The sequence below is a fragment of the Amblyomma mixtum genome, chromosome 2, assembly GCF_055824585.1.
Source record: "Amblyomma mixtum isolate Tamu chromosome 2, ASM5582458v1, whole genome shotgun sequence".
NCBI lineage: Eukaryota > Metazoa > Arthropoda > Arachnida > Ixodida > Ixodidae > Amblyomma > Amblyomma mixtum.
In genome coordinates this window covers 169,161,879-169,184,085 of record NC_143013.1, presented here as the reverse complement: position 1 = coordinate 169,184,085, position 22,207 = coordinate 169,161,879, and the positions used below count along the sequence as shown (strand labels likewise).

The window sequence follows — 22,207 nt, the reverse complement described above, 5'->3', positions numbered from 1 at the left end:
TTCTTTGTCTGTGTGTTGAGTTCGTATTTTTTCCAGGCATGCATTTGAAGCAGCTTGCTCAGCTCTCCGCTCCTCTGTTGCAAGGGTGCTTGCAGAGTACTGGAGTGGTTCACAGAGATGAGCCCCTGTGTCTTGCAGATGGTTCGGGCAAGCAGCAGCAGCAGCAGTGGCCTGGCAGCAGTGGCCCTGGCAGTGCTGGGGGCCGCCGGGGACGATGGGGTGGTGGTTGCCAGCAGGGGGAAGGGGCCAGCCGTCGGCCCGCTCCCCAGCGCAACCGCACCACTCCGGACAAGAGGCCCCAGCCCAAGGGGCAACCCCCACCAGCTGCACAGGCACCATCACAGGGACAGCGCAGTCAGGTCAGCTACACCCTCTGTCCCCAAGACACCCCTGTGCGTGCGTGCTAGCTGTGAGGCCAGACACTACGGTGCATGTGGGGCCGAGTTGGCTGTCAGTGGTGAGCGAAGTGCTACGCAGAATGAGAGATGACTCTTCGCCTGTTCCGTGGTTAGTGTCAACCCTGACCACATAGTGGGGGAGGGGTAGTGGAGGCAGTGAAGGTGTCTACACGGTTGAATAGATGGGCTAGCTTGCCTTTGGTTGCCTTGACAAAAGCAGCATTGCCGATTTGGTGGCAGCGGGCGCCACATGCAGTCGCTGTGATTGGTTTTGTTGTTTTACGTCACCAGAAATGGCCCAGTCTGGTTCAGTGCTATCTGTCGCGTGTTCTTTTTGTTTTGCTTTGTATGGTGTTCTTCACAGACCAGCCGTAAAGGAGGGGTTGGTGCAGGGTGGGCAGGTTTTGTCGTTTCTCACGGGGTGGGGGCGTGTGCGTGCAGGTAGCGCGCCACCTGCAGGATGACAGTGTGGAAGAAGCGCTCCGCAAGGGCAACAGGAAGGTGAACCTCAATCACCTGCTCAAGTTCACTCTGACCCCCCGGGAGAGTGACCACCACCACCACTGGCCGGGCCACCGCTCCGGCCGGCCGCCAGCCGCCAAGCACTCCAAGGAGCAGTTCCTGCAGGCCAAGTGAGCACTTCTGCTGGAAGAAGCTGTGCTTGAGCATCTTGATGTACCAACTAGCTGACCTGATACCTGATACCAACTAGCTCGGCTTATTCCTCTCTTGAAAGCTGGAAAACCCGAGGTATGCGTGAAGCCTCGAACTTGGATGGGACGCTAGCGGCGGGGCTTTGTGCAGCTGCTCCGTCAACGCGTGAAACCACCCCCCTCTACTCCCTGCGTACGGCTGCCGATAGCGGCTGACATTAAAACCTTGCATGCCTTTGAGGTGGTGTTGCCTCAAGTGCTTTCGCTCGTCCTACTCGGTTTGACTGTGTTAAAACCCTGCCACTTTTTTATCTAAAACATTTCACTGAATTGGTGGTGAAAGCAAGGAAAACTAGGTACAAAGAACAAGCAAGTACATTCGATCCTGGATATATCAAACCTGGATATCTTGTGTTATCATTTATATCAAACGTTCAAACATCCCCTTCAAAATCCCGTGCAGAAGTTTACCTCTGCTGTTTGCGTTTGTGGAACTCCCGTTCACCTGAACATTCAATATATGAAACAGCACCATGCCCTTGCTAATGGTGCTTCTCTGAACGGCATTCCCGCAATTACTTTTCATGTGCAGACACAGGGGCTTGCTGCTTGGCCCTGGGCGCCTGTTGGTAGCACTAGTGCTGAAAAAACCGCTTGAGGAGGTGCAGTTTTGTTGCTGAGGGTAGCCTTCGGCCTCGTACTTATTTCCAAGCTACACTGCTGTCATGCATTTGTCTAGCCTAGCAACGGCCCTAGCCTGTTTTGTTTCGCTGTTCAAGGAGTTGCGGAAACCAAAGTGTGCCTTAATTTCAGTGAGAGACTGTTATGTGCACAGTGTGCTGGCAACAGGTATAGAGATCTCATAATAGGCACGGCTAGTTGCAAAGCACTGTGCGCTGTGGTTATCAGTGCGGGCAGTGGGCTACCAGCATGCTGGCGTTCACGTCTCTACAAGATGCATGTCACTAGCATGGGCGGAGGAGTGTATTCTTTGCTTCTTTCTAGTTTACAGATAAGTTTATCTGCTGCCATTTTTTTATCCATAGAATACCACACTGTTTTGCGATCCCATTTGAGTTTGATGTATCCAGGATTTGACTGTCGTGGCAGGGTTGTGTGTTACTTTCTCCCTCCAAATATGATGCACCGGTTGATGCAAAGAGCTGTCGTGTTTGTCATTGGGGGTTTGGTTAACAAAAGGCAACAGCTGTATGTCCCTTGTGTGAAATGTGCTCCACCTTGAAGAACTTGCCAGTGCGTGTTGAGCGCACAAGCATGGGAGTGGAAGGGTGCCTGATTGTGTGCGAGCGATTGGATCGCATGAGAGGGCAGCTGTGAGGCACTCTGTGGGCACACCCTGGGGAGAGGAAAGAGAGATGTGCAGTGGGGGCGTGTGCCCCGTCTGTGCCCTGCAGCTGCCAGTTTGTGGTGCGTGAGGGCACCGTGCGGCGCTGGGACCCCGACGTGCCTGTCCCCTGGGAGCTGGTGCACGAGGTGCGGGTGCTGCACGAGCAGGAGCGCTGCCCAGTGTGCCTGGGTGCCCCCCCGCGTGCGGCCCAGATGCCCCCCTGCGGCCACGTGCACTGCTGGTCGTGCCTGCTGCACTACCTGGCCCTGTCCGACCGGCCCTACCGGCCCTGCCCCATCTGCTACCGGCCCTTCTCCGCCCAGCAGCTGCGCAGGTGGGCACACACACCACTTGGCCCCTGGAGGGGGGGTGCCCCCAGTGGCTTCGCTGTTTTCATGGGACTGGGGGCATTGAAGAGGAAGGTTGGGCACAAACTGGGATATGAAGGGGGTGGCAGGCATAATACTAAGGGCAAGAAAACATGGTTGAGAAGGAGTGCAGGCACAGGAAAAGGCTAATCGAAAGTCGCTGGGAAAGTCCCAGTCTGCACATTTACTTCATCAGATAGTGGTCCTCATGGGGAGGTCCTCCAAAATTGTTGTCAGCTTGTGGTGTCCTGGTGGACACTGAATAATTTAGGAGGAACAGGCGCTGAGCAGGCGTTGTTTCGTTAATAGAGCCACCACACACAGCAGAGAATACTGTGCTGCCATTTTGGCACACTTTTTTAGCACCATGGAATGAAGACGGGGGGCGTAGGGCAGGACTTCCATGTGACAGGGTGCATGCTTCTGTGGCCCCCATGCCTGTTGGGTGCAGGGTGGTGCCCCAGGAGCGGCGGGGCTACCGTCCCGGGGACGAGATAACCATGTGCCTGATGCGTCGCCAGAAGAACCAGCCGGGGGCCCAGCCTGCACCAGCCGACCTCTGGCGCCCGGACCTGCTGGAGCCCTTCAACGTGGACCACGGTGGGGGCACACCTTGCAATCTCTCTGCCGGTGGTGATGTCGGTGCAGTGTTTCTCTTCTTGTCCTTTTTGGGTGGATTATTGGTTCAAGTTGCGAACCACAAACTAGCCCAATGCTTTCATGGATAGATGCGGGCATGGTGAGAATGAACAGGCAGATAGTCTGATTTTTCTCGCAGATTTCTGATTCCGAAAAAGCGGGCCTTCTTTCGAGGCACGGTGTGGGCTTTTAAATCTGAAAAACAGTCGAACCTTCAGCCTGGCTGACTAGCGGCCACAATATGCTGGCAGCAAACGGAACAGCAAACGGTTTCGGTAGTTATGGATTCTGGTACTTACCGAAGGTTACCAGAAGTCTGCTGGTGCAGCTGTTCGTCCGGGCAAGCGCCAGCACGAGTGAGCTTTTTTCTTTTTCCAGCAGTGTGTGTGTGTGTGTGCAGAGGAGCGGCTGACGTGCCACCAGCGGGTGCTGGTGGCCTGCCCCCGGCAGCTGGGCTCCATGCTGGACCGGGAGGAGTCCGAGCTCAGGGCCCAGCTCCTGGAGGAGGGGGACGCCCCCGAGGCCTGCTTCGTGCAGGCAGCCCTGCAGGCAAGTCTGCATGTGCATGCTTGAAGAAGCACTTCCCCTGACCCCCAACCATGGCCCACTGCCAGATAGTGCCAGCTGAGCCACTACGGTCAGCAAGTCGCAATGTGGAAACTCAATTGGCAGTGGTGGGGGTTTTGTGGCACAGAGAAGATTGCACACACCTCTGGTATGAAAGTTACACAGTAGAAGCTCCTTGATTGCAAGCCCATAGTTGTGAACAGATTTTACGAATTGAGTGACTTTTAAAAAAAATTCAGGGGGCACTTTGTTGACCTAAAGTGCGGTGAGGCGAAAGCCTGAAGCACGGTGTTGCTGCTTGGGTCACTGACGTGTGTTTAAGATGTTAAGCTTCGCCTGTAAGAGTGGAACGCGACAGCATCTTGCAATGCTGACAGTGAGTCAACAGAACGTCATCGCCATTCAGCTCAATGGTAAATTGGTTTTTGAGGAAAGGAAATGTATCTGTCTGGCATATCTCAGTGGACACCTGAACCTCACTGCAAAGGGAAGGGAGGAAGGTGGGAGTGAACGAAGATGCCTATTAGCTAGAGGGGCCTTTGTTCATTCCATACCATCAAGCTGGCATGGCGGAGTGGTTAGCACGCTCGTCTCGCACTCCGGAGACCCTGGTTCCCAAATTGACCAGTTTCCTACCTGGTTTTATTTTTTTATGTGGTCTGACTAGAAAGGTGAATTAGGCTAATTGGTTAGTTAACTAAACTCAGTCCCACTTACTTGGAGAATCACTATACTATCCCTTTAATTGGTTGCATGGTTACTAGCCAAAGTAAAATTGGCCCCATTTGAAATTCGCGCGCAGTGACGTCAAGACTTTTTCGACCAATTGAAAAGTGCGACATTTCTGTCAGCAACTCCTGCTCGCAACGATGAGATGGCTTCCGCCTTAATAACCTGACAACAAAGTGGAACGAAAAAGGAAAGCGCACAACAATGTTGAATCTTATGCAGCTAGCTGTCTGCAGCCTGCGAGGTTGGAGATGCTTTGCTGTAAAACTTTCACGAAACGTACGATTTCCTGATGAGAGTGCCTGCATACTGAGTGAAATCTGAGGCACGCTGACACCACGGTTAAGTGCCTGAAAATTTGACACCAATCTGCCAGGTGCTTTGTACACCTGTTCCCTTGCAATTTATTGCTTTTTTAAAAGATTGAAACTTCCAACGCTTGTGATGGAGGCAGATGCTAAGCACTGGTTTCGTCCTGCCAACAGTATAGGTAACACTCGGTAACACAAGTTGGCAATGTGAATGGAAGTTTCCTAGTTTTTGTAGTTGACATGCTTGCATCATTGACGTTTCCTACGATGCTTTCATTGCTTTTCTGGGCCTTCTCGTTTGTTGTCCACTGTGAGCTGCAGTGCATGTGTTGCATGTGCTATTGGTGAAGGCTGTGTTGGTGAGCGCAGTTTCATGGTGGGAAATTTCACAGTACAGAAATTTGACTTCATGCCAGAAGCAGGCTTGGTGTGCTTGACTCGAAGGCTTAACTTTTGTGTGCTCCTAAACGTGGCAGTCCAAATCAGACATGGATGTGGATCGTGTCAAGCCTGCGGCATGAGGTGACAAATGTCGACAACTGTTGCGTGTTGGATACGTATGAACATGCAGTACGGGGATGTTGGAACCAGTGTGGCCAAAAGTCTGGCAACTGCTGATGATGATGACAGCACTGCCGAAACTTGTGCCAGGACCTGTTGCATTGCCAGCAGATTGTCCACACCTTTGTTGTTTGCAGTGGTGGTGGTCCTGAAGGGCTTGTGCGGTGGGCCTAAAAGAAAGTTAGTTGAGCTCGCACCACCGTGGGTGAAACTACGAGACAGTGCGACGAGGCCACAGGTTATGCCACAAACGAATGCATGCAACGCGCGAAGCAAGAACTGTCAAGTTTCGATAGGCAACGACAGTCGCTTACATCAGGGGATAAAACCAGCGGGAAGAAGTGAATGGAAGGTAGTTCTTTTGAATGAACCCCATCTGCCCGGCACCGCAGGCAGTATTGTTTAATCTGCAACAAATGCTGCAGCTGTCCTGTTTTCAATGCAGTTGCTCCCTCTTCTGTGTAGGCCACCTCTATGGCAGCGAAGAGCGTGCTGTTAGCTTGAATGGCAGCAATAAATAACAAATAGGCAATCCTATCAAAGCAAATTCGTCCAATTGACTCCGGTTAAATCCAAGATGGCGCGAGAAACTAGTGGGCTGTGACAGTGTTGCCTGCTCGCACCTATATTTGGTGGGAAAAAAAAAATAACTGTCAAAAAACGATCTCTACACTATTGCTATTGTCTGTTTCAGTCGGAAGATGTACTATCGCGCTCAGTATGAGCTACACCACGCGAGCGCCCGGGCAGGCGCTAATGCGGTGTAGCTCTTACTGAGTGCGATAGTAGGCATTGCATGTTTCTTGTGCGCGTTCGTTTCCTGAAAATCAGCGGAGGGTTCAGACTGCAAATAGGACGACTGGGAACTATATCGTTTGCTCTGTAATTTTCATTGTGCAAAGGAACCCCCAGGTGGTTGAAATCTTCAGAGTCCTCCACTATGGCGTCCCTCATAGCCAGAGTTGCTTCGGGACGCTAAACCCCCTTAAACACATTGTGCAAGTGGGCCCTGCTATGTGTGGCACTTGGTGGTGGTACTGCGGTGATTGTGGATGAGGTTGGATAAAGGTGCTTGCTGCTAATGGTGGAGTGTGCAGCAGCTGATGCTCTCGGTGGTTCCCTCACCAGGCTCTGCAGCAACGCAGGCAGGACCTGGAGAGAGAGGTGGGTCCTCTGGACGTGAACGCCAACAGCCAGCAGCCACTGGTGACCGCAGATGCCGAGGGCAATCTGCTGCAGGTGAGGGGATCGTCACTGCGTCCGCCGGGGCTGCTCTGTCGCCTGGTGGTAGTTTCATATGGGAAGAGTGCGCGGTGCCTGGCTGATTTCATTGCTGTTTCTTAGTCCGAAGTAAAACTGGGCTTTGGGGTTGGAGAACAAGAAATGGTAAAAGGAAAGATGAACGAAAGCACGATCGGAGTGGCTAAATCGGCCAGGAACGTATTGTCAAGGAGAAGGGCCCCGTACAACTACGTGACAGCCTGGCGTTTTATTGCGAAGCTGAATTTTGGGGAGCGGCGTGTTCCTTAACGTGAAGTATGCCAGCAGTGTTCTTGCTCGTATTTGTGTGATCCTTCTCCACCCATATAGAGGAGGCTTGCAGTGTTGCCACTGGCAACGGTCACCCATTGAGAGCAGCAAGATGGAGTACTAGTGTTGCTCTGCAATGCAAAGTAGCCCCGGCCAGCACTGACAGGGATGTGTAGTCATGTGGAAGTTGGAGCTCATTGACACTCTGTTGTGGAAACTAGTCAGTTGCCTCTACTGCCTTCTAGTCGGCACTTCTGTCTCGTATCCCACATTCGAAGCATTGTGGGTGTGTTCAGAGGCTTTACAGTGAAAGCTCGTTAATTCGAACCTCGATAATTCGAACTACACCACTTGGTCTGGCCAAGCTCCATAGAGATCTGTACATAAAAAATTACCGACGATTACGTTACTTCCTAATGCGAAATTTAAGCGCAGCAAATAAGCTGTTTCACCTTTTCGATAGATTGAGGCAAAGAAATCGAGCAACACATGTATGCGCTATCACAGAATTTTTTTTTTATTTTTCACACGTATTCGCAATTTCGGCTCGGGCGGTGCACATATACAGATCCGCCGCCACCGATCTGGCTCTCTGATTGCCACCGCACAGGGGTTGCATTGGAGGAGGAGCGAAGAAAGGAATTAAGTTCGAGCCGGCGCTTTGACAACCGGAGACTCGCAGGAAGAGGGGGGAGGGGGGCGGCGTGTACACCCAGCGGCAAACGATGGGGGCAGAAGCGCGCGCAGCAAGCGGACAACACGATAAAGGGAGGAGGGAAGAGATAGCAGCGACTGACTGACGCCGATAGCGCTGGGGGGATGAAAGGGGGGCGGAGCTGGTTACGAGGCCGACGACGACGCGAAACCCAGGAACGGACGCCAAAGAGCTGCGCTCTAAAAAGCCCGTTAATTCGAAAGCGAGTCGGTTCCGCTACGGATAAACTACGCGCCGGCGCGTCTGGGCGGCTTGGCACACAGCACGTGGCCCCCCCCCCCCCCCCCCCCCCCCCCCCCCCTCCTCCCCCCAAAAAAGAAAGAGGCACCTCCGCATAGTTAGATGCTGCGCATGTCCTAAATGGGTACAGAAGATGGAACCAGATAAAACCGTGGAAGCGTGGGTAATGCCGGCGCCATCACCGGCGCGGCGGCCGGCGGCGCCGGAGAGTAGGGAGGGGTTGGCGGCCGCGGTGGCGACTGCCTGCCCTCTTTTCCACACAACCTCCGAAAGCTAAATACTCGTTAATTCGAGCCCTGTTAATTTGGAAATACAGATAAGTTCTGTCTGCGCGGTCCCAGCCAACGCCCATGAAAGGCTATGACTTTGGACGGGCTACCAATTACGCTCGTAAAACTTTTTTTTTTTGTTTGCGAGTGTCATCCATCTTTCCTTCCCCCAACGGAAGGATGAGCCGCCAACGAAGCACGCGGTCAGCCGTGATCATGACGCCGGCTTTTGGCATCGTTTGCTGCAAAAGGCGTTTGCTGCAATCGTGTGTTCCAATGACTGAGTGGCAGTAGACGCCCCAATCGCCCATGGCCTGATAAGGCGAACCTGCTGAAAACGAGCCTTGCACAGCCAGACAAGCGCTGGCACTCTGCCAAGTTCGCTTCCCCCCTTGCACTAAGAGCTAACGTCTGTCGCCAAAACTCATGTTATGGCAGGAACAGACAGCCAGCCTCCTGGTGTTTATCTATTATCACTGGGCAGCATCTTGACGCACTGCCAAGAAATGCATCGTGGACTGTGATGGTGCGAAACGGAGGGAAGCGTTAATGACTTACGCTTTTTTTTTTTCAAATTCTTTGCCGAAAAGGGGGGGTGGGTAAGTTCATTATGCGAGTGGGTTCATTATGCGAGTATATACGGTACATATACTGTAACGCAAATGGTTCTTGTCAGTTTTTTCGAGGCCATTCGATAATTCGAACATTTTTCCCGGTGCCTTGAAGTTCGAATTAACGAGCTTTTACTGTATTTAGTTGGCGACCAATGACAAGCCCTCTGTTACTTCCTTTTGTTGAGGGACATTTTGGCCGTTCGAACTCTGGGATTGTGGCTGCTTTTAGGGCAATAGATACATAAAAGCATTCACTACATTCTAGGGGGCTGGAACTAGGTGCAGCAATATTTTTCTGTTCACGTAGCAGTAAAATTTGGTTAAATTTGAATTGTTTCAGTACTTTGTAATGAAATATTGCAGTGGTGCACATTCTTCTTGGCCTTCCCAGTTTTTTGTGCGGACTAGTTAATCCACGTTGTGGGTGACAGGCAGGCTTTTGTTTGGTATGGAAATGCATCAACGCCTCTGTTTTATGATTTCGGAGTGCTCCACAACTCTGCCTTGAAATGTGACTTAAATCTGTGGCACCCAAATTTTGGGAGTTCATTGCGGCCAAACTCTTCTTGATGGGTGCCTGTATTTGTGCTCTTCCCAGAGACTGCCCACTCGCAATGGACAAGAGGATGTTGCCAAGACTGGCAATGAGGACGATGATGCCAGGGACACACTGCCAGGCATGGCCCTTGGCGGCCTCCCCTGTGGTGGGTAGAACGTTATACTCTACTGTCGTCACAGTGTTGCCAGCACTACAACTGCTCTCTCGAGCACGTGCAGAATGTCTGTCGGGACACTCAAAACTATCAAAAGCACAGAGCAAACATTATCACCATTGCGGCAGCTGCTTGAGAAAGAAAAAAAAAAAAAACTAAATGAGCATCATTTTCTAGTCAGATCACATAAACTGTGGCTACATGCCTCTGATACTGACCACACCAGCCAGGGCATCACACCATTGCTCTTGGTCATCCGTAAAGCAAAAAATGCTTGTTTTGCAGTCACTTCCGTGCTGAGCTTTCATTGTTTCCATGTATGAGGCATTTGGATGCATGTGGCATGCTTGCATATCTTTATGGATGCTCAACTGATAAACTTGGTGAATTTTCATGGTGCTGTGGCATTTGTGTTGAAGATTGTTTGTGTAGTTAGCCCCTGTGATGTGATGACTTCAGTTGCATGCCGTTCATGGCTAGTATAGCAGCCATGTATCCCGAGTCCTGGTGTGCTCATTGTGCCATTCAACCAGTCGATTCGAATTCGCTTGAAAACAAACCACTAGTCGTACACGCCTGGTACTACAGTAAAACCTCGTTAACCCGGATCTCACGGGACTGGGAAAAATGTCCGAGTTAACCGAGTTCCGGACTATCGAATGTACCAAGAAAACAAGAAACAAATGTATGCAGCATGAACATACCTTTATTGCTTGAAAAAGTGCATTACTTTCGTTTGTTTCATCGCTGGAATCTGCGCTACAACGATCTTTCTCAACCCCATCAGGTGATGGTTCGCGCGCTCACTGTCACGGGATTCTACGCAGAATTCCTCTAGAACGGCGAGAGCCTCGGCGGCCTCCCGCACAGTGTGACGTCGCGGCGGCTGATCTGGATTGTCATCATCGGAACACTCCTTCTCCTCCACGCCGAGCACTTCCGATATGATGTCATCGTCAGTCAGCTGGCCAGCCACAGCAACACCATCGTCAGTGGCTATGTAGTCGGCAAGCTGGACATCAGCAGGCAGGAGAAACTCCAAGCTCCTGTCATCCGTTGCTTCGTCACCCATCCTTTCAGCGTCCTCGGGAGGCACATCTACATCACAATCGTCAGGGCGGACAAACCCGCTGTGCCCGAAGGAGTTCGCAATGACCTCTGCCGACGTGTTGCTCCAGACATGGGCTAAGATGTGGACCGCGCTGAGGAGGGTTATGTCATATTCTCGCTCAGCCTCCTTGCAGAGCTGCATCCTTTCCATCACATGCCGTCTGTACTTCGTCTTCACGAGCTGGATGATGCCCTGGTCCAGTGGCCGGCCGCCATAACAGCAAAGCGTGAAGGCAGAGACAGCAAAGCGTGACGGCAGAGACAGCACGCACCAGTCCGCGCGCAATGCGGCTTGTCACACTCACAACTCAAAAAAAAAAAAAAAAGCAGCTGCAGTGTCGGCGTAGACGTGGCGGCAGTTACAGCACGCGCCAGAAGTCGAACGCAACGGGCACGAGTCCGCACACAACACGGCTTTTCGCACACTCGCAAAAGAACACAGCTGCAGCGCAGGCATAGCGTGGGTCGAATGGGCTGAGCAGCACGCGCGTAGATTCGGTGACAAAGTAAGCCTAGCAAGCCGTCCCGTCGTCCTTTGCAACTTTTAGTGGTTGCTGGATGGCTGAATGCTCGACCAGTGCGCTGGGTGGTGGCTAGCGCCACCTGGCCACTGATTGCTCTCTCACTATCATCATCACATCTCTCGCCTCCTGCGGCCGTTTCTCGTCTTGCTTCGGTTTGTGTGGCTCTCCTCGGCTGCGCCGGCTTCATCGTCAGTTAGGGGTGTTTGAACATTCGGGCCGCCGAGTATGGACGTTTCGATAGCTCTCGCCGGGGTTGTCCGAGTTAACCGATACGCGGCTAAATGCTGCCGAGTTAACAACCGTTTAACCCCATTGAACTACACACATTTTTGCCGGGACCGTGGTGCGTGTCCAAGTTAACCGAATTTCTGAGTGATCGAGATCCGGGTAAGCGAGATTTTACTGTATAGCGTACCTGATGTGTGTGCCATCACCTGCTGCAGACTTGTACCAGGTGCGTGGTGGCCGTGAACGCTGCATCAGCAGCGGCAGCAGTGGTGGAGAGGACAGTGCTGTGGGCGCAGAAGACTTGGAGATGCCCCTGGCCACCGTGGCCACCATAAACAACAACAACGCTGGTGGTCGGGAGGCCACTACCGGGCAGGGTGGGGACAGCTTCTACTACTTCCAGGCGGCTGACGGACAGGCCGTGTTCCTGCACGCCCTCAATGCACGCATGCTTGTGCGTGACTATGGGGCCCTGGAGCTGGCACCACCCACCTTCACGGCACGCATCGTCGAGATCGAGGGGGCCTCCATCGACAACGTGAGTTCCTCTTGTCTGTGGTAGCTGCTGCAGTGGCTCATTGCTTATGGTGCTCAGCTGCTGACCTGAAAGACACTGGTTCGAACCCTCGCATTTTGAGGGAGCCGAAATGCTAGAGGCCCGTGTGCTGTCCGATGTCAGGGCACGTTAAAGAACCCCAGTTAGTTGCAATTACCCGGAGCCCTCCACTACGGCGTCTCTCAGCCCGAGTCTGTTTGGGACATCAAACTCCATAAAAATGAACTAAAGCCATTCTTGTTTGTAACGTGCCCACTCTTAGTTGCTGAACTCTACTGTGGCTGGTCAGGTTCAATCCAGATGTGATTCACTTCCGTTCGGTCAGTCGAAGGCACAGTGGGGACAAATTGAACTTGGCCTGTACCGATAGATTACTGGATCCTAATGACTGAGAGGGTACGCTCACTGAAATGGAGTTTTTCATAAGAAGCAAAGGCCACAGAAGTAACATGCAGGGTTCTCGACCACCGGCAGTTTTCACAAGCAGACTGCAGTGACTTGAGTGCTTTATTGCTGTGTATTCCTGAGGCTGGGCCACCCTGCCTCGGGACACCCTAAGTGTCGCTTCCCATTGATTGATCATGGAGTTCTCTTCATCATTCATGTTACAAGTTTGGATTAATTTGCAGGGGGATTTTTTTTTTGGATTAATTTGGTTTCGTTTTGGATTTTTTTTTGTTTTTTGGTTTGGATTAATTTTTAAAATGCAATTTAAAATTGCATTTTAGATGCAATTTTCTAATCAACAGATGCGTTTTCTGCTCAACTGAAGAAACATCAGTGGCACAGAGACCCAAACTGTCTGTTTTTGCCGAGAAATAAAATTGAATGGAGTGTTCCTCAGTGCCCTCTTGTAAATCAGTGATCGAAATGATGCCTCTTTCGATTGGCTGGCGGTTGACTGTTTTGAGCACCTCACAGTGTTCCACCACCTTGGCCACGTGAAATCTCGTCGAGCTGGAAGTGTGAACAATTTCATTGTGTGCATTGTTTTGTCCTCCAAAACCAGCGAATGGCAGAAGTGTCGCCAATTGTAGGCAGTGTGTGTCGGAAGTCAAGGGCGCCATGGTAGTGCTCTGCACACAGCTTCGATGGTGCAGGTTGGAGTAGGTCATCAAGCAAATTGCCTTTCACCAAGGAGCTCCCATTTGCCGAGGTACCGGCCACTAGAATATTAGTTCGAGAGGCCCATCATCAACTGATAATCAGCAGTGAAGCGCCTACACTCTGCAACTACTCAACAACATAGCTGATGCTTTGTATGACACCGGCCTTGAGGGTCATTCTTTCTTGCTAAGTATAGGTGTAAATGCTAGTGATGCGCCCAGCAGAGCAGATTAGTACCAGTTGACAGACTCATGCCATTACCAACAGCGGGTATACCGTATAAACGCGTGTCAGGGCCGCACTTTTTTTTCCAGATTCGGGAGCCAATTTTCGGGGTGCGGCCCATACACGCGATTTAGAAAAAAAAAATAAATTTTTTTTGAGCAAAAACACAGCAATCAGGGAATGAACGGCATTTATTCTACGTTCAGTCGACACTCGCGGAGTATTTCGACTCTGAGCTGGTGTTGTGCTCTGGTGCACGCTCATCCCAAAAAAGCCGCGTAGCATGTCGGCTGTCAACGCGTAGCCGTTGTTCCGCATTTCCGGCACTAGCAGAGCAGTTCGGGAAACTCACATGGCTCGCCTCGGAAAGCGCAGTTTTTTGCAGCTTGTGTTTCTCAATCCACCCTTTTGATTGCACGGTCTTTAGACGCACTTCTCGGGCACATCGAGTTCCCTGTCCGCCTCACGCTTGCCGCGCTCGAGAGCTAACTCCCAGCCGTGTAGCTGATAAGGTGCTTGCCCATCGTGCTAAAACTGCATTACTCGGGCGAAAGCCACAACTACAGCGAACGCGTTAATCCGCCATAAAAGGCTGGCGATGCTGATGCTGATTAGATTGCGGGAAGTCGTGAGGAGAAAAAAACATTGACGATGATGATGATGGCTGCGGCCTCCGGCGCCATCCATGGACGGTTTTGGAAGCTTTTGTGCGCGTGCTTGGCCTCCGCGATCAAGCGCACCGCGATCGAGCGCACCGTTGTTCGCAGCCGGAGCCGATCGCGGAGGCCACGGCGCGTGCATTTAGAAGGCTATTCCCGCCTGGGTCATAGAAAGCTCGGGTGAGGCCCTTACACGGATTTATTTTTATTAAAACATTTCCTTCGGGAAAACGGGGTGTGGCCCATACACGGGTGCGGCCCTTACACGCGTTTATACGGTATTTGTGAAGGCACTGATGTAGCAGAGGGCTTTGCTTGTCTAATTCGCACCACTGCAGGAGGACTCTGTAAGGAACAAATGCCACGTAACAGTCATTCATTTCAAGCAGTCTTGACTGTGTAGAGTGGGTGGCCAGCTTGAAGGGGTGTGGTATTTACACTGGAGAGCTTGGTGGGGAGGGAGGTTCGTGGTGATTTCGGCCAACAGAACTGCTTCAGCTGCCGCGACAATCGCGCGGGTGGTGAGGACTTGAGAGGTACACTGCTGTGACGGGATGAACCACCAGGTTTCAAGAAACGTGGCCCTAATGGTGTTGCCACGTGCATCCCACAGAACGCTATCTGTGAAGTTGTACATCGTGTTCGGCAGTGAAAACGCTGAGCGAAGTGTTCCTGCTGCTCTGGGCAAGGAGGGTGATGTGCCCACAGCACTGCTGAGAGGCGTGCTTGTATGGGATAGCCTAGAAGCCTCATAGGAGCACAAAGTCAGTGGCCAGTGGCATCCCAGGAAAGCAGCTGGCAGCTGCTCCTCGCTGTTGGGTGTGTTCAGAAGTGTTGGGCAGTTTAAAGGCCAAGCCAACGCTGCTGTAAGAGCAAAGGAGGTCAAAAGCAAACGCCAGAAGCGCCAGTGAGAACACATTGTTAGTGCATAGTGGAATTGTCTCCATAATTTTTTTGTGCAGCATGCACTCGTTACAGCAAGGGGGTGAACTCCCCCATTTGAATATGGCACGGTCTGAGCAGATTCCTGTCAGTTTCGTCATTGTGCTTTGTGATGTGCCTTCCTTAATGTATGTGCATGTGTGAGGTGATTAAACTAAGCAGTTGTTAGTGAAAGCTTTCCTGTGGTGAAGTACACATATGAGTCCATTTTGGGAGCATAACGGTAATTTTGGATAATCACTTGTTTTCACTGTAGGCATGCTTTGCCCAGCTGCCCTCATGCGGGTTCATTACGCTTTGATTTATTTTGTTTATTCGTTAATGCCAGTTGCCTTTTTTGCACTCCAGGGGTGGTTTGAGTGCCAAAACTGTTGAAAATTATTAAAGGGACTATGCAATAAATTAATTGAGATTACGTAAAGATAGGCAATCCATCACTCGTCACCCCAGCGCAAGAAGTTTTGAGCTAGCATCAATAACAACGAAGTTATAGACGGTCAAAAATCACGCTCCTCCTCTTCCCCCTCAACTCGTACGTGCGGGGCACCATAAAAAAATTAATAAAACAGCTCCGGGACTGGGCTCCGCCTATGAATACGTCATTTGCTGACGTTCGGTTTGCGACTTCCGGTTGTCGCACTCCCGAGGCACCGCCGGCAGCGTCTCTCCGGTCTCTGCGCTTTCTTGGCTCCCGAACTCGCGACAGAATAAGGCGGCAGAGGTAAATTGAAAACATATGCGCGAAGGCAATGCCCTGGCTCGCGCTTGCCCGAGGGGGTCGCGCGGCGGCTCGAGCAGACTATTTTCACCGCTACCGGAAGTGTGCCCGTGACGTCGTAGCTGCCGCGGCTCGAGCGAATGACAGCGTGTGCCGGCCTGCCGACGTCATGGGACTAGTGACGTCTGTTTTCCCGATTTTGGTTTCAAAATGGCTCGCTACGAAAACACCAATTGGCCCGCGAATTTTAAAAAACGCGATTTTTAAAAATTCATAATAAATTGCTGGCTCAGTTCCGAAGACTCATACTTGGTGTCAATGCTTCTGAGCATCACTTCTAACATTTACAAGCGGCTTTTAATTCTTTGCATGGTCCCTTTAATTGCTCTGAAAAGTGAGCACTACTGATGGAACGTGGAAAATTAAAAAAAAAGCTTTTATGGGTGTCACTAACAACTGTGAAATTCACACTATATGGAGAAAGTAGTTGTTGAATCCACACTTGATGGGGAAGCAAGCATGTAGTACACGTGCAGCTCCACCTTGCAGAGAAAAGAAAAAAGATATGCCAAGTGTTTACACTCTGCTGTGTAGCCTGTCAAACTCTGGGAAAGCTGTCGTCATGCTGTTTTTTGTTTTTTTTCTTATGGCTGTAAAGTCTTGAGACCTACAGACTTCGTGCCAACCTGGGCTAATATATTACAGTGGTCGTAATGGGTGCACAGTCACATGACTGCACCTGACAATATTTTGTGCACATGTGTGTGTGTGTGGGAAGGAACTTGTGTGCCAGTAGTAACCCTTGGTGCTTGTGCAGGAACTGCGTAGGAAACTGCGTTACCTACGCCACCTGCCGCTGACTTGCGAGATCCAGGTGGTGGAGGTTCAGCTGGAGCCACCCCTGGTCACCCAGGCCACCCTGGAGCACTTTGCACGTGCGTTGCCAGCTCTCTGTGCCTTCTGCTCTCTGGTCAGAGGTGTCTTCTCAAGTCTTTGTGACAGAGGAGTGGCCTCTGCATTTACCTGTCACGTCACTTGGGACAACAGATGCCCAGGCACTATACTTGCTCGCATCTCCCTTTGTGGGGCAGTAGCGTTGGTGCTGAGGGCGTCACACGGGGATGGAACTGGCATAACACTAGGCAGAGGAGGCAGCTACACTAGTTGACTTGCAGCATCTCTGTTGCCACTGGGGAATTCCTCTGTCTCTTGTTCTGTCGTGTCTCTGCGATTTTGGCAAGGGAGCAGCTCTGCATGCCCGTCCTGTGTGTGTTTTCTGCAGCGGACGTGGAGAAGCGCCGTCGGCAGCGGTCGCGGAGGGCACGCAACGAGAAGCGCCAGGACAGGCTGCGTGCCCAGGAGGAGATGCGCCGCCGCGGTTATGGTGAGGAGCTGCTCTGCGGAGCGCGTTTCTTGTCTGCAATGTTTACAAGGCTATCCTTTGGTGGTCTGAGAATAGCTGTCGCCCATTGTTGCCTGTTAGGTGTGTGTGGAGTGGGTGCTTGCCATTGTTCGGACAAACCTGTAACTCTGCATTGTTGCTAATGCCTCATAGTGACGCAGTGATGCAGCAAAATGTTGGCTGAAATGAACTGAAAGCAAGGTTTCAGTGGATCTTGCTTTATAATACCGTATAGTGCGGAATATAGGTCAAGGTTTTTTCCGAAAAATATTACCAAAAGGTCACCCCTCGACCTATATACCGGCCTTTGGCACAAACTGAATAGTCGTCTGGCAACATGTGTGAGCCGCGGACATTTCGGCATCTGCATCGTTATCACTTCCATGTTGACGATTCTTTCCTTCTTCTTTGTCAACCGACACGGCTAAACGTTGATGGCGGTAATCGTTCTTGGCGTTGTAACGTATTAATTTCGCGACAGCCCGCAAAATGAGTACCGGTACTCGACGTCAGTTCACCGTGGTGTTTAAAAAAAAAGTAATCGAATTTACCGAAGAGTATGGGAACATGTCCGCCCAGCGACTTTTCGGCATCTCTGAGAAGAGTGTCCGGCACTGGCGAGCGCAGAAAATTGAGGCCGTCATGGTCAACTGGATTAACACCGTCTGGAATTGACGACCCGGCGCACTCCTGTGGTGTCCGAGCATGCTCGTGTTGGATGCCTATCGCGGGCACTTGACCGCCGGTGTGAAGCAGGCGCTCCGTGACGGGAGGACGGAGCTCGTTGTCATTCCGGGGGGCATGACTTCAACACCTCAGCCCCTGGACGTCGTGCTGAATAAGCCCTTCAGAGACCGCGTGCGTGAACTACAATCAGTGGATGGCGGGCGACAACCCTCCCACCGGCCAGCTGCACAGGCTGCCTCTCGCCACTGTGGCCACCTGGGTGGCTCAGGCTTGGCGCTCACTGCCTGACGATATGGTGGTGCGGGCATTCAGGAAATGTAGCCACTCGTTGGACGGTACCGAGGACGACATGCTGTGGGACGCAGCCAGCGCGAAGCAGTCGTCTTCGAACGAGAGCTCCGACAGCTCGGACGAATGAGGAGGCGATGAGTCTGGTGGCACCAGTGAGTGAAACGAAGTTTTGTGCCCCATAATTTTTATGTTGACTTTTTTGCTTCAAGGTAAGGGGGTCGACCTATATTCCGCATTACGAAATTCGGACGACTGATTTTTCGGACATGCTTGATTATTCGGACTTTTTCGCGGCACCGCGACATGGCCCATAGAGCCAATGTGTAAGAGCGCTTGAAATTTCGGACGCACCGCAACTGACCACTCGATTTTTCGGACCTCGTTCGCACTCGCCGCCAGTACCCAAGCCGCCATATAATGTGTACAGTGGAACCTCATTAATTCAGACTGCAGGAGATATCGAAAACTTGATCAAACAAAACGAAATTCAAGCTTAAAGGAAGCCTCTTGCGACGCTGAAATTCTGCGCGAGTCGGCACATTGCGCTCGCGTGTTTTCGAATTCGTACTGTCCTTGAATGTCTTCCGCCGCACGAACTTGAACTGTAGTCTGAGTTCACGGAACTCATCTGTGCCGAGTCTTTACTCCCGAACACGGAACGCGAATACGATCGCGGTGCGCTTGATCGCGGAGGCTACGCGCACGCCGTGGGCGCGCTTCGATCGCGCCGCCGCACCTTATCGCGCCGCCGCATCTTATCGCGCCGCCGGATCTTATCGCGGCCGCGATCTGCTCCGGCGCTGCGCCGTTCGCGGAGGCCACGCGCGCGCACCGGAGCTTTCAAGTGCCGTCTATGGATGGCGCCGTGATCATTATCATCAACATTTTTCTCTGTCGCGATTTTCCGCTGTTCACATCGGCATCAGTATCGCCAGCTCCAGCCTTTCGTGGCGTGTTAGCATGCGTGTTAGCGCGTTCGCCGTGATAGTGGCTTTCGCGTGCTGCCGCCGAGCTTCACAGTTTTAGCGCGATGGGCAAGCACCTTAAGCTACACGGCTGGGAGTTAGCTCTCGAACGCGGTCGGTAAGCGTGCGGCGGGCGGGAAATTCGACGTGGCCGAGAAGTGCGTCCGATCATGGTGCAACCAAAAGAGAAACACAAGCTGCAAAAAGCGCGCTTTCCGAGTCAAGCCGTGCGAGTTTCCTGAACTGGAAGAAGAGCTGCTCTGCTATGTGATGGAATTTCGGAACAACGGCTACGCGTTGACAGCGGACATGCTGCGCGGCTTCTTTTGGCATGAGCGTGCACCAGAGCGCAGCACCAGCTCAGGAGTCTAAATTACTTCGCGAGTGACGATTGAACGTAGAATAAATGTCGCTCATTCCCTGGTTGGTGTGTTTTTACTTTAAAAATTTTTTTTTTCGCATATCGCGTGTATGGGCAGCACCCCGAAAATTGGCCCTCGAATCTGGAAAAAAAAAAGTGCGGCCCTTATACGCGTTTATACGGTATTTCGCGCGGCGAAATATAGTCATGAGGAGCTTTAGAATGTGTGCAATACAATTGGCCGCTTTCTCCGGCATAGTGGAAATAAATTCGCGATTTTTTCGGTGAAATTTGATTTTCCGGACTGCCCGATTTTTCGGTCGTTTTCGCGGTCCCTAGAGAGTCCGAAAAATCGGTCGTCGACTGTATATGGTACGCTAGCATTAGAAGGCCCGACCATGTTGAGTCTGTGCGAATAGTGCTGGCTGTCCAGGACTGCAAGTGGCTTCACAGGCTGTGCTAGCGAGAGTATGATGCATTCACTGACCTTGCTCAGCTGGGTTGTACCTCACCGTGTCGTGTGTGCTGGTGCAGGTGCAGGTGCCCGCTACCAGCTGGACAGTGTGCGCCACTTCCCCACATGCGAACCGGGCAGGCCCTCGCCACCTTCCCCCCCGCCACCCTCCGAGCCTTCGTCAGTGTGCTCAGAGGGCTCCCTCCAGACTGGTGAGTGTCTGGTGCTGTTCGAGGCGCAGTTCGTCTTCTGCCCTGTGCGTGGCACCCAGTGTTCAGGTCGTGGAGAAAAATACAGGTGCACTGCAGTGCATTGGACACGGATTGGTAATGCCTCGCTGATCTCCTGCGCTCAGTGTTCTCTAGTGTTTTCTTTCGCTCTCTGCACTCCCCTTCTCCTGTAGGCGGGCCTTTGTGCACACTTCCCCAGTTGTCACCACCATCGCACCACCTGTTGACATTAGTGCAAAATGAAATCCTGGTGCAAGCACAAGTAGAACGATGGCATTGAGGCTTGAAGAAGAGTAGTGTGTGCAACTTCCTTGAGTGGCAATAAGGGGCGAAAATTGCCGTGCATGTTCAAGCCAATCCATACACACATTGAAATGTCCAGAATGGCATACTCCTTGAAAAGCGGAGAGCTTGCCTGACTACAGCAGCGATGCTCACTGACGACTGATTTGGTCCTATGAATTGAACTTTCAGGCTCTAAATAAGCTTGAAATGTCGGTTTTGAATATTCACACATTCCTGTCATGCACATGATTTTTCGCCGTTGAGGTCTGAAGAATCGCACAGGTATGAAGAATCTGTCAGCTACTGTATTTTCTTTGTTGGTTTTTGGATGTGACAGGGTGATTTCCCATGTTGACCCAAATCTGCTGTATGTCAGATGCCACAGCATTCGGCATTTACTTGTCGAAAGCCGTAGGTTCTCTTGGCACTCCTTCGAGTGTAGCAGGACTGTTCAGCATGTCTTCTGTGGCATCGGCGTAGTGTGGACGAACAAGGAGGCATGGTGAGTGGCGGGCTCTGTGTGCAAGCGACGTGAGCTGGTGCTTGTGCCATTTTCATCGTGGTGCGTCGCAAGTTCACTGTGTGGCATGGTCCGAGTGAAATTATATTCGCCACCACAAGCAGCTGTCATTGAACCCCCTAGCATTTCATGGGCATGTTAACCGGCAGTCAGGTTTTTCTTTCTTTTTTTTTTGCCAGCCCAATTAACTCCTTTTGGTTGCTTCAGAGCTTGCCGCTGGGATGAAGGCACAGTCCACCTTTCCAAGAGGGATGCCAGCATTGGCTGTTCCAGCTGCCGTGACAGTGTTGGCTTCAGTTTTTCTTGTGTCGTTTCTATTCTTGCTCGGGAAAGCTGTGTGTGTGTCTGTGCGTTGCAGTGGGTGATCTGGACGAGGAGCAGCAGCCGAGGCGAGGCAGCAGTGGGAGCAGCCTGGTCGAGGAAGCGGCTGCCACCACCACTGGGGGCTCAGGGAACCGGGTGTCGTTTGCCCAGGTCAGTGGATGGACTCCCGTGCTGGGGGGCCTCAGGAGGACACTGGGGGGGTGTTCTGACACGCTCCAAGAGGTGTCGTTGCTCAAGCACACTTGCCTAATTAGATGGGGCAAGCATCTTTTGTGAGGCTGGTGCACAGGGTCAATCACACTTACAGGGAACACGGTTCCGTGTGGCCACATACCTGCGGAGTGCCTCTAACCTGTTCGTGAATCAATGCAGGGTGGTGCACAAGCAGAGGGATCTTGACGTGGTGCTTTGTGTCGTCTACCCCTTTGCGCGGGTTTGCCACCGGCTTGGTCGCAATGGAGCTCTTTGTGTGCGCAGCCACTTGGAGCCGTGTTCCCTCTAAGTGTGACTGACCCTGTACATGCCTGACGCGCTGCCAGTCTGCAGTCACTCACCCAAGGAGCGCAGCTAATGTGCCCAATATTGGAAATGTATTGGCAAGGGCCGGGCCTACAAAGCATGATCAGAGTGAAACCAACCATTTCCAATATTGGCCCAATTGTGCTGCTTGGGGAGCGAGTAAATCTACCACTTTGATAGGAACGCTCATTGAATTTGGCGTCTTGAGCTTTGGTGCACTAATGACACCATGGAGCTTGTGAGTGAGTGGAATGTAACATTGGGAGAATACTACTGCAAACCATGCAGACACCTTCACTTGCTGGGCCGGTCTTTGCTTTGCCTGAGGTCGACACAGCCACCGGCATCAGTGGTGCAGATTTTTTCAGTGATGCCATCGTTTGACGTTTGTCTGTGTGGTATTCACCGAAAAGGGATTTCCCATTGCTGAGTTGCTACCGAGGAT

The 22,207-nt window shown here is 51.9% G+C and overlaps 1 protein-coding gene across 2 annotated transcripts in view; it reads left to right on the top strand.

Moving 5' to 3' along the window:
• Positions 1 to 22,207, top strand: part of LOC149361528 (E3 ubiquitin-protein ligase RNF10) — a 40,747-nt gene that overhangs the window by 12,324 nt on the left and 6,216 nt on the right. Inside the window, exons 2-13 of one of the 2 annotated variants that reach the window (XM_089572697.1) lie at positions 139 to 359; positions 840 to 1,030; positions 2,467 to 2,733; positions 3,219 to 3,367; positions 3,807 to 3,955; positions 6,703 to 6,813; positions 9,541 to 9,646; positions 11,733 to 12,055; positions 16,542 to 16,659; positions 17,007 to 17,108; positions 19,965 to 20,096; positions 21,278 to 21,393. In XM_089572697.1, coding sequence (XP_089428823.1) covers positions 139 to 359; positions 840 to 1,030; positions 2,467 to 2,733; positions 3,219 to 3,367; positions 3,807 to 3,955; positions 6,703 to 6,813; positions 9,541 to 9,646; positions 11,733 to 12,055; positions 16,542 to 16,659; positions 17,007 to 17,108; positions 19,965 to 20,096; positions 21,278 to 21,393 — 1,985 coding nt within the window. The remainder of the gene's footprint in view (positions 1 to 138; positions 360 to 839; positions 1,031 to 2,466; positions 2,734 to 3,218; positions 3,368 to 3,806; positions 3,956 to 6,702; positions 6,814 to 9,540; positions 9,647 to 11,732; positions 12,056 to 16,541; positions 16,660 to 17,006; positions 17,109 to 19,964; positions 20,097 to 21,277; positions 21,394 to 22,207) is intronic. The other variant, XM_089572698.1, reaches the window with a different exon arrangement.